Source organism: Dasypus novemcinctus, chromosome 24 (genome assembly GCF_030445035.2).
Source record: "Dasypus novemcinctus isolate mDasNov1 chromosome 24, mDasNov1.1.hap2, whole genome shotgun sequence".
Lineage (NCBI taxonomy): Eukaryota > Metazoa > Chordata > Mammalia > Cingulata > Dasypodidae > Dasypus > Dasypus novemcinctus.
The window spans coordinates 63,545,165-63,560,627 of record NC_080696.1 but is presented as its reverse complement, the minus strand read 5'-3'; the positions used below and the strand labels follow the sequence as shown (position 1 = coordinate 63,560,627).

Genomic DNA, 15,463 nt, shown 5'->3' with positions numbered 1-15,463 from the left:
CATTCCAGTGTTAAAAACATATTAGACAAGGTATTAATTATGGCATGTTATTTCAGCAGTTCATGGTTCATGAATTGGGTAGTACACAAACCACACGTGGAAAGGAGTGCCTCCGAAGGAGTGGGAAAGGGGTCTGCCATAGAGCAAATGTGGAAACAAGTGAAGAAATATTGACTGGCTGACATTAAGTTTCCATTTCACATAGGTAGGTCTTAGAAAGTGGGGAGCAGGTATACTTTGATTAGTGTGCCATGCTTGTCCCTTCTGATAAGCTGTCTCTACTGACCTAAACTGTTTTATTACCAGGTGCGGCTTATCTGCAGTTCTGTAGGTACATTCCATTGTTCCATTTTCTCCCAAAGCCCCTGCGGGTCAATGGCTTTTGTCTTCTGGAAAATCCTTTCTCGGAAAGGAAAGTCTCTCCTAGCAATGCCCAATGCAGGTGGGCATTTTATTTTACTCAACACCAGTATTTAGAAAATTGAAGACAAGTAGGAAAGAAGGCAAGGAGTTGGGTTTTTTCCTCCTTAATTTATTAAAGTAGACATCTTGAAAGAGATGTGTTCAGAGGAAAAGCTTGGTGAGTGAAGACCCTTCTAAACCTGGCCAAAATGATGAAGTGGGTGAAAAGGACAACTGAAGGCAGACTGGGTTTTCAATACCTAGGGTTTATAAAACTAGGAGAGGAAGCATTGGAAAAAAGTGATTGAGGTGGAAAAGTGGTTTCAGACTCTTTAGCACTCAATCCAGGCGTAGATTATCAGAGACAAGACATCAATCAATTTAGTGACCCATTCAGGAGGAAAACAGCCAGCCAAGTCCCTTTAATCAAAGGAAAAGATAGGCAGACATAAGCAAATTACTCTATTAGCGGCCAAAATAGAGTGGGAGGAAACCCTTCTAGCCTTTTAAGTATCTTAAAAGCAGTGAACTCAAACTTGAAGACTTTTAAGTATAATAAAAAAGCAATGTCTTTCTAGCTTTAATGTTCCATGGTCTTGTTAAAATGTAGATTTTGATTCAATAGGTCCAGGGAGGGGCTCATAATTTGAGAAACAAGGCACAAAACTGTGCTAGCTTAATGTGATCTGCAGTTAAATATGCAACATTAGTTTTCTCTAAAATATCATTCAAACCCTGGACAACTATATTCATGAGTATCCTATTTTTATTTCATATATTTTCCAGCATTATTACTGTAAATTCCTTAAATAGTAAATTGCTGAGAACAGTGTTATCAAATAGTATTCTATGAAACTGAGGTCTCTAGGAATATTTTTATAAATTGATTTATGTTACTTTGTTAAGCATCATTCTATACTAGATACAGTGATTTATGATATGGGAATTTTACATGAATGAAAGTATCTTCCACAGCACCTAATACATTTATGGGAGAGTGAAGCTAAATAAAGAACATGCTTTGCATCTGAGACCAAATCGTCCTGTACTTTCTCATTTCTTCAAATTCCAGTTAAAAAAAAAACAAAAAACGAAAAACAAACTCTCTTCATTTGGTTAAGAAGGCAATGACATGACACATTCAGTGCTATCTGAAAAGGTTTAGGTGCCACCTGGTGGATAATAAAATAGTAACATGAAAAGGTAATCTACAATTTTCTACATACATCAATGATTTAAAACCTCTAACAGGTTCATTTTCCAGAAAATCACTTAAACACACCTCCCCTCCAATACGACTGTCGCTATCTGGTAGGCCCAAAAGAATGTACCTCAAAAGTCTGTTTACATTTAAAAAGAGGTGCAAAGTGCCTCCCAGAATGTTTGCAGCAGTCGCTGCTTAAGACTGACAGTCAGAATAAATGTATCTCCTAGCCAGGTGACTTCATTGAAGGAGACAGTCCTCATTTCCAGATAGAGGGTAAAGTGTGAATTACTTCGATCACATCCTTTTAACCTCAAACTTACTAAATTCCCATCCTGTTCTCCATCTGCTCTTTCTCAACACCTTTGGGAGTCACAAGGTAAAGAGGTACTCATGAAATTTCCAGCAATGTTCCTCAGACATATCTAGTGATAAAACTGTATAGAGAAAGCCCTGGGTCCCCTCAGAGCCCCAAACAAACAAACAACACCATGCCCTCTGGAGTCTCCTCTTTATCTTTTGAAATTTGAAATCCCCAAGGCAGCTTACCCAGATGGCCGATCAAGCCTAGTTCGTCACCCAATACGAAAGCCCACCAGCCCTAAGCTGACCCCTGTAAGATGGACAAACCCTGGTCCAATCAATGGGAGTCAAAGTAATTTCCTTTCTATGTCCAAGACTCCTTTGCTGCCCCTACACCCCTGAAACTACTCCTTTGCTTCAGCAAAATTTAGGTGTCCTGAATAAAATGCTGTAGTCTAGAAACTCAACTCCAATTTGTCTTTCACACTGGTAAAGTTAAACTGCGTTTGCCATGTATAAGACAAGAGCTGGAACAGAATTTCATCCTGAGCAATTCTTTGAATTAACATGGGAAAAATAAAAACAACCTCGGAAAAAGAAGTGCATAAAAATCAAAACAAAACCAGAAAAACCCAGACAATATTTTTCTACTATTTAATTGATCATGAGGGGAAAGAAAACAGGTTCACAAAAACTTACGTGTTATTTCATTATACACAAAACCAGGCATACAATAATTTTAACAGCAAATAACAAACATGCTGAATATTTTTGGGTCCTTTTGAATAGAATTTCTGTACATGTACAGAAATAAATACTGCTTTTTTGTTCCCTTGAAATACAATAGCACTAAGTTTTACATATTTATGTAACTGCTCAAGTAAATGAGTATAAAAGTGAAAATAGATAATATCTACCTCACATAAGGTAGAAATTTTTGTCTTTCTGGAAACTAGCCTAATATGCCCACTAACCATTTGCCTTTTCTAAGACTAAGAACATCTGCCTAATCTCGACTCACAGGCCACCAATTTCACTGCAGTTTCCTTACAAATCTTCAGCCTGTTAAGTTATTAAAGATTTGGGAAATAGTATAAATCTAAATGATTATAGAGAATATTGGTATTTTGTGGTTCATTTTTGCACTGTTACAATTTTTTTTTCCACTAACTCATTCAAAACCTTAAGTATTTCTTCTCACATTCTCTAAATATACTTTTTAAAAAAACCTTGGCTTGCTTTTGTTGGTTTAAATACAATTTGTATGTAGATGACTCCCCAGAAATGAGAGGCACTTTTTGGAAATATGACTCATATCACTGGACTATCAGGACACTCTATAGTGTTGACTTGATAAAATTAAATAATAAATGAATTCATGACTAAACTTCTCAAAATTGTGTATTTGAAATAGAAAGATTCTTACAGCATTTAGATTAAGCTGTGTCAGATTACCAAGAATCATGAAATTAAAAGTATGCTTATGTTAATTCTGTAATGAACCTAACTTTAAAAACTTAATACTATTTATTAGGAGCTCTGAGCCAACTATAATGGTACTGGCTAAAATAAAGGCTCAATCTGAGGCAAAAATAAATAAACTATCAAAGTCACTTTTTCAGACTTTCCCAACTGTCTTAACATAAGACAATATGACTATTCCCCAAATTAAACAACAGATGTCAATTAAAAGAGCTTGGAACAAATGTAACCTATGAGGCCGCATCTATATATTTCTCAGTCATGATGGTTTTCAGCTCAGACACACAGAAGGCAAGGAAAAGTAAAACACTTTACCTTTACCTATTCAAGAGTTCTAAGAATGCCCACCAAGAATCATTACCAAGAAAGGCAGCAATTCAATATAAACTGTACGGTGTTAGTATAAGGAAGATATATATGTGTGTATATGAATATAATGTCATGCTTAGACATTTATTGGTCATGAAACTTCACAAAGAGCTGCATAAAAATCTAGCAGAGAACGCATCGTAAGGGAGGTGGCAGCCAGGTGTGCAGGGCTCATCCAGCCCTCACAAGCAGCAGGGCAGTAGGTGATACATGCGGTGCCACTCAGGAACCACAGGGAGGAGACTGTGGAGTAACGCCGTATTTTCCAAATACAATACATATACTGCGTGCAAAGGTCAGAGTGTACTGAGGACTACGGGAGCAGGCCCTACTCTTCATGCGCCTTCTGTCCACATGGCAGTGCAAAGAGGATAAGACAGAATGGTAATGATCTGGTAATAAAGTCCTTGGAAAAAAAGGTTATCATAAAAATTTTCAAGTTAAAACTTAGTATGAATAAAATCAGATTTTAAAAGGGATCTTAATATTTAACCTTTGCTTGTTATTTTAATTATAAATGTGTCTTGTCCCATTATACCAGTGACTTATAAAATACCTTTGATGACATTTACTGTTGTGTGAAAAGACTGCAAATTACATACTTTCAAATGAAAAATAAAGTTTTCATTTGCCCCAAAGTTTAAAAAACAAACAAACAAGAATTCAGAACATAGGTTCACACACTTAAAAAAACAACAACAAAGAACTGTATAAACGGATCAATGACAGTCATTATAGTATAGTGTCCATCAAGTAGTCAACCAAAGGTTTTAAAGATACTTAGAAACATCAACAGAAAGCTCACAATTAGAGAACAAGTAGATGTTATTAACTGCAATGAAATAAGCATTTAGGAAAGCCAGGAAGCCATAGAACCAGATAAGGATTAAGAATACACTCAGTAACTTTATTAGTTATACTCCCCAATGCATGATGAACTGTCTCCTGACAGTCTCATCTCCCTGCCCTCAACCCCCCAAAAAAAACAAACCTGAAAAGATTATTAAAATCCTGCTCTTGCAAACTAAATGGATCATTATTTTTGACTAAGGACAGCAACTGCTACATTCAAAGTGTTCCATGTGTTTTATCCTATTATAGACCCTTCACATGAATTCTAAAAGGTGATTTTCCTGTGGCACCTCTTTGGAAAGACTTTACATACCGGAAATTCTGGTGTGTCGAATATTTCATTCTCTCCCCCACCAAAGAGCAGTAACCATGCTCAGATCCATTGACTTCCCAGTTGGTGAGTTTGCAAATTATTTTAACCACAGTTTAGAGAACTCAAAAATAGACGTGAACCACCACCTCTAAATTTGAAATGGCTTTTTGTTTTTTAACCCATGTCATGGGAAATACATTAGAGCATTAGATTCTGTGGTCTCTAAAGAGCAAGCAGTTTAGTGATAAATGACTTGCTTAAAATAGAAACAGCCATGTTCCCTGACCTGAGAAGGAGCTGAAGCTTCTCTAAGGATTGAAATGAGCACAATGAATTTCAGCTTGAATAGTTTACGCAAAAGCAAGAGGCAGGCAGGAATGGCCAGGAGCCCTATTTCAAGAGTTTAGGATTCTATACCATTTAAACTAGTATGTGCTATTTTATTTACTTACATACAAGTGAAAATTGGAAGATAAAATATGACTATGTCTGTTCTAACTTGGCCACCTGCAATTTCAGAATGTTAGATTATTCTTCTCCTGGAGAATTGTCATTTTACTCCTTTACATGGCACTTACTTTGGTAAATTTTTATCTAAAGGGTTCTTATTTGCTCAGGAAGATAATCCAGCTGCCGTGGGGGGTAAACTAAAGCACTAATCAACTAATTACATGCCAGTAATCATAACTTTTCTTAAAATTCATAGTATTGTAACTAGGGATATTTAGGTATCTGCAGGTCTTTGCTATTGATCATTTTAAATTATTTGAATTTATAAGTGTTTTGCTTTACTCCATTTGTCTTGATTTTTTTCTCACCAGATATACTGGAATGACCACAGTTATTTACATTTCCCTTTTTCTTATGATTTGCATGTATTTGTGTTCTGGAGGCCTTACAAGAATGTGTTGTGTCAAGAATAGTTGCTGACTGTTTGGGAAGTCGAAGGTTACCATTGGTCTGAATCTTAGAATTGTTGTCACTACAAGCAAAATCCACATACTGCAGCTTGGTACTCTTATTTGATTTTGTTTTCTTCTCGTCGGTCTTAATTTCCAGAGTTTGCTTCTGAGAACAGAATCTGCTACTACCCAGCACATCAACAGGTTTGGGGGAAGTCTGAAATGTATAATATGAAGGATGGGCTTCTTCGTGGTGAAAATCTTTCTTTCGTGACAGTGCTGACTTTGAAGCCCCTTCCTGGTGAGGTGGAGGCTTGGATAGGGCAGTTGCAATGAGTTTACTTTTCCCAGGGCTTTTCAGAGCCCATAAGGTGGCAGGGGTAGTTGGGGGCTTTGCCTTGGCCCCCTTTCCTTTTTCACTCTGTACAGTCTGTGCTTGCAGCCACTCGAGCCGAACAAGTCTATCAAGGTACTTCCCAAGAAGACCTCCTGTTCGTGGCATGGCTTCGGATCTGCACTCTGAGTTCAGAAGCAGAGCCATTTCCTGGAGGTCCCAGGAGTTAAAAGGGGGTGGAAGGAAATCAGGGTAATTGTACTCAGGTAGCACAGGACTCTGATCCGGGTGAAGATCAAAACAAACCGGATCAATTTCTTCTGCTCTCAGATTAAGATCTGGAGGTGTGAGGGGAGAAGGAAGAATGAGAATTCTTTCTGAATCAGACAGATCGCTTGCACTATCCTCATCAGCATCTTCTTTAATAATTTTCATTGACTGAAAGTTAAGAAATAATTTGTTCCCTGAGGCCCCCTGACACTTGAATCCAAAAGAACTCCCCTCAGGTTTTCCTTCCGGGTAAATGCTTTCTTTACATTTATCCTCAGTGGGTTGGGATATGAGGTCGCTTGTCAATTGGGGAGTAACATGGGGTACTTGAGATTTATTCTGCCTTTTTCCTGAAGAAGTCTTGAAACGTTGCACTTTATTCCTAGATGGCCCAGCATTCATATTACTGTGGAAAATAAAACTGCAATTCTTAGAAAGTACATGACAAAAATTGGTCTGGCTGTGATTAAGCAAACAAAAGGAATCTTCCAGTTATAATCTTCTGTTTAACAAATGTTACGTAGTACATGTGCCAAAAGCAAACACGTGGATTCTATTTTACAGTAAATATTAGCATTTGAGGAAAACATTATTATATCTCAAAGTGCTTATATTAAAATTTTAGGGCAATCTGTTTTGTTAATGACAAGCAGTGTTTAATAACATTAACAAATAAAATCTATAGTCTTCTTTTATATGCCCATTTAAAATTAAATGCCAATAAGTAAAATGCAAGTTTTACAGAATTTAATCATGCACTGGTGGTTACTCTGAGCTACTAAAATCTTATCTGTAAAAGTATAGTATACACAACCTACCCTTTAAACCGAAAGTTTATTAAAATGCCATCAAGTAGGGAACACACTCAGGAAAATTTTGCTTAAAAGTCCAGAAATAAAATCATATGGTGCCTTATAACACAGTATGAAAGAAAAAAGAGGGGTAATGCCACCTTATGAATGGCGGGTACATGGAATAAATGACTGGATGCATTATTTGTCTAGCATCAGAGTCTTTCAGTGTAATTCTCTCTTCACATCAAAGTTAAAAATATTTTCTCTTCAATTTATTTACAAAGAACACAGCATTTTACTAAGATTAGTAAGACTTCTCAGGGAAGTTAGATGGTTTCCAAATCAAGTTGGGATGTACATACACAAAGTTGGGGGACACAGAAATGTGTGGTAAACATGCCCTCTGGAAAACTTTGGAGATTCATTTGTCCAGTGGGTTCAACCACACTAAGCAATTATTTGAAACCACAGTACCTATTAATTAGTAAGTACGGAAGGTGTCAGATCATTGTCAATAGCACAAGGACCATGTTCTCAAAATATATTGAATCGTAAGTGGCAAAGTGGACCAGTGAATTGCCATTATTCTGAATGCATGACTGTACTATGTATCCATAAAGGTTATCACCAGCATCTTTTTTACATAAAAGGAAACTATACAGAAAAGTAATTAAGGGACTTAACCGAAGTGCAGAGTTTGTTAATACTGGCAAAACTATAATCTCTGGAATCTTTACCAAGTAGTAATGTTTAATACCATTTTGCCCACTCATTTCTGCTTACATAAATGTATTTTTTGTCCACATATTTTTTCCCAATCACACATAAATCCAACTGGGAGAAATGAGATAATATGCCTTTTGCAAGACAAAGTAATTTAGCAAAAAAACATTTACCTGTTTTTCTGATGGGATTCATTCACCCTATTCCCTTTCTTGAAAAAACCACAGGGATGATCATCACCTAAGACTTGATGGACTGTCTAAAAAACAGACATGCAGTAATTAATACTGTGACCATACGCATGTACAAGAAACAAATAATAAAAACAGAATATAAGCAAGATTTTTCCTTCAAAATTTACATCACCTTTTCTGTAGTGCTTGAAATATTCTTGCTCAATCTGTTAGAAGATGATGACAGCTGGGGAAGTGATTTCTTTATTCCTCTTATATTTGGTAAGGACTCCTCACTACCAGAACTAAAAGCGACAGAACATTGCCAAGTAAGTTTTTACTGCAAATGGTCCTAATGCCAGAAGTGGGTTGGTTTTCACTTGATTTTTAGTATTTGCATAGTACTGAAATATTGAGGGATGGTCCTGTCTTATGTTTAAAATTTAATGTTTAAAAAAATTTTAATAGTGGCTATCAGATACAAGATCACACTACTATCAATACTGCAAGTGGGTTCTCTCTATTTAGGAACATATAGATATAACCTCTTTGGAAATAACATATTGAGGAAATTTGTGAGGATAGTTAAGGTCTTACTTCAGAACACTCATGTCCAATCACGCATTCATTCACCAAACAGTTACACAGTTCCTAGTGGACGCCAGGGACTGTGCACATTTCCCTGCTCTCACGGAGCTTAAACTCTCGTGGAGAAGGCTGCCTTTCCGTTCCACCACCTTGCCCACCTCATCAATCTGTGAGATTATCAATGTTAATACATACAATATGCTATATAATGGTTTCTCATTATGAAGCTCTGCTAACACAGAATTCAGAATGCTGTCATTCCCATTTATTCTGAGTGGCCTCTAAAAATGCCTGGACTTGAGAGTGAATACTTCTCCCTCTTCTAATATCCCCTGCCTTTGTAAAATGGTAGAGGTGGGATTACAAAAGATTTTCATGTTCTTTCTGAAAACTTCCTGTGTTTTTTCCCTAATAAGCATGTAAGTAAGCTTTTATATTCAGTAATAAAAATGGCACAAGTGCTCACAATAAACTATACTTAACCGATTTTACTAATTTTAGAGGTAGTTTTTTTACGCTTTACCAATTCTTTTCATAATTCATTAGTTTTCTTTCTGCTTTCTTCCTCTGAACAGTAAGAAAGCTATCTTGAATGTCTAGCCCCACACTGATCTCTTGAAAGTGCATTTACATCTTTTTCACATCATTTCACCTGGCAAGCTTTAAACCAACTTAAACCAACAGCTGCAGTGTTTCATGTGCACAAGTTAGTGGGTAAAACAAGAGATGTAGGGCCTGTAGGGTCGGAAGGATGCAGAAAACAAACTCCCGGTCTCCCTGGTGGTTCCAGCTTGCACGGGAACAAAAGCTCAAAGTCAGAGATTCTGGCTACAAAAATGCTCCCCAGTCCCGGGGGGGGCGATCGACGGTTGCTGCACACTGTTCCTCACAGGGTCTTAGGTCTGGCTCCCAGGCCTTCCTCTCCAGCGCTGTGCCGAGACAGAGGCGGCACCTCCTCCCCACTCTCAAGGGCTGGCCATTCGGGGCCGCAAAGCATTGTGGGTGATGGGTGGACCGGACGCTACTGCTGCTGCCGCTTGACGCAGGAGGCTCCCGGGCCTGGGCAAGGGTCCAGGTTGCACTGAGTATGTGCAAAGCACTGGCTCATCGGGATGCTTAAAACTAACCTGGGGAGCGGCTCCTCGAGAGGCGGGCTTAACCCTCCTTCCCCCCAGGAGCCCAGAAATCCAAGGACCTGCAGCATGCATTTTTCCTTGGCTTTCACTTGCGCAGAGCTCGAGGGGCGCGCAGCCGGGGCGACGCGGACATACATTGATCAGACCTGTCTCGCGGCCGCCGCGGGCACGTGACGAAGCAGGCCGCCCGCCTTCCCGCCGGTCGCCCGGGCTCGAGCTGGATTGCGGCGCGCCACCGGGGGGACGCCCGCGGAGGCCGCGCTCGCCGGGGCCATGGATCCCGCCGGCGGGCGGCGTCACGTGGGGCGGGGCTCGCCGGGAAGTTGCACTGCCGAGTTGCCGCCCCGTGAGCCACGCAGCGAGCGGGCAGGGGGGCGGGGCCGCCCCGGGGGCGCTGCCTTCTCCCCAGAAGCTCCGAGGAAGCCAAAGGAGCCGCACCCTGCGCTCCGGGGGTGACAGCGGGAAGCCCCCCACCGGAAAAGACCCCATCCCTTTGGAGACGAGCCCCTTTTAGGTGCAGGAACCGGCGGACCTGGGCAAGCCGCGGCGGCGGCGGGGCGGGCGCGCGGAGCCGAAGGGGCCCCCAGCGGGCTGCGCACGGCCGGTGGTCCCCGAGCTCGGCCGGAGGCGCGGAGGCAGCGGGCCGCCAGCCGGGTGCCCTCGGCTCCACACCCCACCGCCCGACGGCCGGCCGGGCCATGGCCAGGGCCCCGGGCTCCGCTATCCCAGCAGTCCCGCCCCCCACCCCGGGCTTGCGGAAGCCCGCTCCCCGGAGCCTCAGCTGCCTCTCGGACCTGGACTGCGGCCCTGCCCCGGCAGCTCGGCCCTGCAGGCCCCCCGGGAGCCCGGGCCGAGCGCCGCTGCCCCCAGCGCCGGCGGGCTGCGACCCCCGCCTACGGCCCATCATCCTGCGGCGGGCGCGCTCGCTGCCCAGCTCGCCCGAGCGCCGCCAGAAGGCCGCGGGCGCGCCGGGGGCCGGGTGCCGGCCCGGCTGCAGCCGGCAGCTCCGCGTGCGCTTCGCCGACGCGCTGGGCCTGGAGCTGGCGCAGGTCAAGGTGTTCAACGCGGGCGATGACCCGGCGGTGCCGCTGCACGTGCTGTCGCGGCTGGCCATCAACGCGGACCTGTGCTGCGGCGGCGGCCAGGACCAGGAGTTCACGCTGCAGTGCCTGGTGCCCGACTTCCCGCCGCCCGTCGAGGAGGCCGACTTCGGTGAGCGCCTCGCGCGGCAGCTCGTCTGCCTGGAGCGGGTCACCTGCTCGGACCTGGGCATCAGCGGCACGGTGCGCGTGCGCAACGTGGCCTTCGAGAAGCAGGTGGCGGTGCGCTACACCTTCTCCGGCTGGCGCAGCGCGCACGAGGCGGTGGCTCGTTGGCGGGGGCCGGCGGGCGCGGCCGGCGCCGAGGACGTCTTCGCCTTCGGTTTCCCGGTGCCGCCCTTCCTGCTGGAGCTCGGCTCGCGCGTGCACTTCGCGCTGCGCTACCGCGTGGCCGGCACCGAGCACTGGGACAATAACGACGGCCGCGACTACAGCCTCACGTGCCGCAGCCACGCACTGCACATGCCGCGCGGGGAGTGCGAGGAGAGCTGGATCCACTTCATCTGAGCGCTGCCCCTGAGCCGGTTTTGGGGCCAGGCTCGCCGATCCCAGGGGAGGCGGTTCCCCACCAAGCGGGCCACCTCCCCTCCTGCTGGGAGGACCGGCATGGCCGGCCAGTCCCTTGGCCTGAGAAGCAGCCTCCAGGGGCAGGAAGGCCAAGCTGTGTATTGTGCCTGGGGAGGGCAGTCCCACGGAGTGCTGACGCCTCCCGGGAGGGCCCAGGCAGGGGCTCTTTGGGAAGGTCCGCCTGGGAAAGGCTGTGGCTTTTGCATGTGTCCTGAATGTGTCTCTGTAAACTAGCTGTGATTTATTATCATGGTGATCTGGGACTTTTCCCCGTTAGTGAACGCCTTCTCTGCAACATCGGGCGAGTAACAAGCTTAAAAACAAAGGCAGTGTGTGCGAGGGCCACTGTAAACAGAATGTCTGGGGTGGTCAGCATCAGGGTCCCTCGAGGCAGTCCTGCCATGGGCCAAGGAAAATCTGAGACCACGTTTACTTGCCAGTGTCTGTAGCCCTCTAACAGTGGGAAACTATTAATAGGCAAGAAATTCATGTCTCATCAGTCTGCACACAACCATCCCGGGGAGTTCAGGTTGCCCTGGTTAGGCTGTACTTCTCCTACAACAGCTGTGGGGACAAAGCTTAAATCTTTTTAGCTAGCAAGACAATTCTTCCTTTGCAGGCACCCATCTCACTTCATACATCTCTTGTACCCATTTTATCAGTATTTATCTGCATGTTTGAAACCACTCAAACATGTTAAGAAATCCTGCCTTAAGTTATTTCCATTTTCAGGACACTCTAGAATTTCAAGGGACTGTGCCCTTTGCAATTAATTACCTTTATGATGATTAAGGTGACTCTTTCTATGTCTTCTTAACCATCAGAAGATTCCAGCAGTCTTCTTTTGGAAGTTACCAAGTGGAACTAGATGTTTTCAGCAATAGCCAGGGCACTGGAGGAAATATAATTCACAAGTATATGCATTTTTTAATTGTTTTAAATTGTAGCTATATATGCCTGGTTTTATCAGCTACCTGCCAACTTTATTCTCTGTGCCTTCACATAGGAGAGTTCCTAACATTTTTCTGGACTTGTTTCTCAGATTTAAAATGTTAAGTGTTCTTTTTGACCTCCAACCCAGAAGCCAAGGCCACTGTTATCTACAGAATGCCACAATTAACTTACAACTCTCAGTGAGGGGGTGCTGATTTCTTTTGGTGCTGAGTGGTCTCTTTGACAGCAGATGCTAACACTGAGCTGTGGGGAAAAAAACAACCAAGATGGACAATATTTACAACTGATGAAGTTTACTTATGATATAGTTGAAACCAGTATGGTCAATTTGCGGATAGCTGTCACCAGTGAATTATCTTCGAGTATTTGTTGGCATTTGTCCAATCAATATTTAAAGGATACATTTTGCCTTTTAACCAGTTTGGTTTTGATTGCTGCAATTTCTGTGATTTTTAGATTGCCAAAATTAGGAAGGGCTTTCTTTGGAACCTCCTGACCCAAGAGCACTGAATTTTGATTTAAAATATTATGACTGAACTGAACAATCCCTGGCACAGTGCACTACATTAATATGCAAGAGAGAGAAAAGCCTGGTTGCATTTCCTGCTGTTTAACAAACTATCCAACTAGGTCAACAGCCTGCGAGGGCCTTGGCTTCTATGCCCTTGGCCCCAGCCCAGAGTCCAAGACAATAGTCCAGAATATTCAGGTTATGGGAATTTTATTGCAGGAACAAACTGCAAAATGTATTTTTTAAAGGCATGTAGAGAATCTTATAATTTCTGGTCATGTAAAATAATCTAAATGTTTTACCTTTAAGAACAAGAGAACCTCCAGGTGCCTTTTGAAAAATATCAACATTTTGAAATTTAAAAGCTTAAATTTACCTGCCTAATGGTAAAGAACAGCTTAAGGAGAACTTTCAGACTCTCAAACACAATTATACTCCTTAGATGTTAAAATGTTCTAGTGGAATGTGCAGCTGCAGGGTTGTATCCGCAAACATATTTTAATGTCATTTTAAAATGATTTTATGCAAACCTAAGTATTAAAGTATATGTGCACAAATGATTGTATACTTCTCTATTAAGCCAGTTTTTTTGTGTGATCTAATTACAAAAAACAAAGCATCAGAAACTCGTTTAACTCATTTTATACCTAAGTCTTACCTTTCCTAAAAGTCAATTTAGTGCCTTGACCAAAAAAAAAAAAAAAAAAAAAAAATTGTATGCTGTTCCTCTGCTTCAGTAACACAGTTGTACATGTCTGAGAAAGGGAAATACAATCTTATATGCCAGATCAGCATTACATATGAAGAGAGTTTAGGGAAATACAGAGGATGGGATAATTATTGTACCTCTCTCACATTGCCTATCAGTGTATAAAATAATTCCTCTCCCTACCCCCCTCCCCCAATTATGACCATCACCCAAGTTCAGGGCCTTGACCATAGGAAGAGGAAACTAAGGTTAATCATGTCCTCTCCTTTGCTTGGTCACAGTGATAGGTGTTTTATGTATTTGAATTCATCCAGTTCTGAAAATTATGCTACTTGGTAGATAATCTCCCCATTTTCTTAGCTGAGGTTCAGAAAGGTTAAGTAATTTGCCTAGAGTCCACAGCTGTAGCAAAGTCATCATTCACCTATACCAAAGTCCATGCTTTCTCCTTTGATATGGCATACAGAATGTTTCCAGTCCATGTCTATCAAATTTAATTGACAGCCAGAGAGTAACCATGATTAATAAAGTTTTCCATCTAACACCGTAATCAGAAACTTGATAAGAGTAAAAATGAATAAGCTTTTTCCCTTCCAAATGGTAGTTCACTGATGTTTAGTAAACCCTTTGCTTACTGAAAACATGAAAAGAACATTTTTCTTCTCTGCTAGAAAGTGGCTAGGTGGGAAATCAATACAGTACTTTTAATTTTTGCAATGCTTGAGTAAGCTTCCTGTGCATTCACAACTACTTTGTGAGGAAGGATGTTAAATCTATTGGAGATGTAAAAATTATTATGCAAAGTTTTCAGGTTGTAAGGTTGACATACTTCACAGTCCTCTTACATTTTGTATTATGCATTAGTAGCATTCAGTTCCATAAAGAATTCAAGAACTGACAAATGTGAACATATAAAATTTTCTCAAACCCTTCTGTGAACAATAGATTGTGTGTCTAATTTGTCAGTTCTGATTTTTAAAAATTAAGATCTAAAAAATAAGCTCAGTGACTTACATGGTTGTCAAGAACTTTGTAATTCTATAATTATAAATTTGAGAAGAGCAGTAGCTAAGCAGAATATTAAATACCCTCTTGAAAGTTTATATTATTGTACTATGTAGTTTGATCTGCTGTTCAATTGTTTTTATTTTATTCCTTTGTATTTATTTTTGCAAGTGCTTTGCACTATACATTTAAACCATAGTCCAATTTAAAGTAACTGATGACTTTTAATATGCTACTAAAATATCTTAAATTTTAATTTGGTAACCTTTATAAAAAGTCTTAACATACTTTTTGCCATGCACAGAAATTCCACTTCCAGAAGGTTATCCAACACAAATGTTTACTAATGCAAGATTATTTACTGCAGTATTATTTGTAATAGGAAAATACAAAGCATTGTAAATGCCCGTCAAGAGGATGAGGTTCAGGGTATGCTGATAACCAATATCGGATATCACCGAGCTGTTAAGAAAGTCTGAACTGTATACGGTATTCTCCTGAAGCACTGTTCAATCCATGGAAAGTGAGCAAATCAAGTCGCAAGGCAGCACTAGAGCTTGAGCTCATTTTGCTTTAACAGACCTGGGGAAAACATCCAGGGGCTGAGAACTAACTACAGTTTCACCGCTGTATCCATTTCTGGGTTATTTGCATTTTTTACACTACAGGCCTGTATTGGTTTTACAGTTTAGGCTGGTACTTTTTTAACTGAAAATTTCTGCTTAGTACCACGCCTAATTAACCTCAACCTTCTCCCGCCCCAGGGGTCCCG

At 41.9% G+C, this 15,463-nt stretch overlaps 2 protein-coding genes across 3 annotated transcripts; one reads left to right on the top strand and one right to left on the bottom strand.

The window, feature by feature from the left end:
* Positions 1 to 2,549: 2,549 nt before the first annotated feature.
* On the bottom strand, positions 2,550 to 10,177 carry FAM217B (family with sequence similarity 217 member B). Of its 2 annotated transcripts, none has more exons than XM_058287275.1 (4): positions 9,992 to 10,177; positions 8,315 to 8,426; positions 8,122 to 8,207; positions 2,550 to 6,837 (listed from the first exon to the last, which is right to left on the bottom strand). In XM_058287275.1, exon 4 carries the CDS (start codon positions 6,831 to 6,833, stop codon positions 5,688 to 5,690), a length of 1,146 nt encoding a protein of 381 aa, XP_058143258.1. In that variant the 5' UTR covers positions 6,834 to 6,837; positions 8,122 to 8,207; positions 8,315 to 8,426; positions 9,992 to 10,177; the 3' UTR covers positions 2,550 to 5,687. The 2 variants fall into 2 exon arrangements, with proteins under 2 accessions (XP_058143258.1, XP_004460190.2); XM_004460133.4 differs by having other exon boundaries at positions 9,837 to 10,142.
* PPP1R3D (protein phosphatase 1 regulatory subunit 3D) lies at positions 10,106 to 13,534 on the top strand. The gene has a single exon (XM_012525784.3). It carries the CDS (start codon positions 10,544 to 10,546, stop codon positions 11,450 to 11,452), a length of 909 nt encoding a protein of 302 aa, XP_012381238.1. The 5' UTR covers positions 10,106 to 10,543; the 3' UTR covers positions 11,453 to 13,534.
* The last annotated feature ends 1,929 nt before the right edge of the window (positions 13,535 to 15,463 follow it).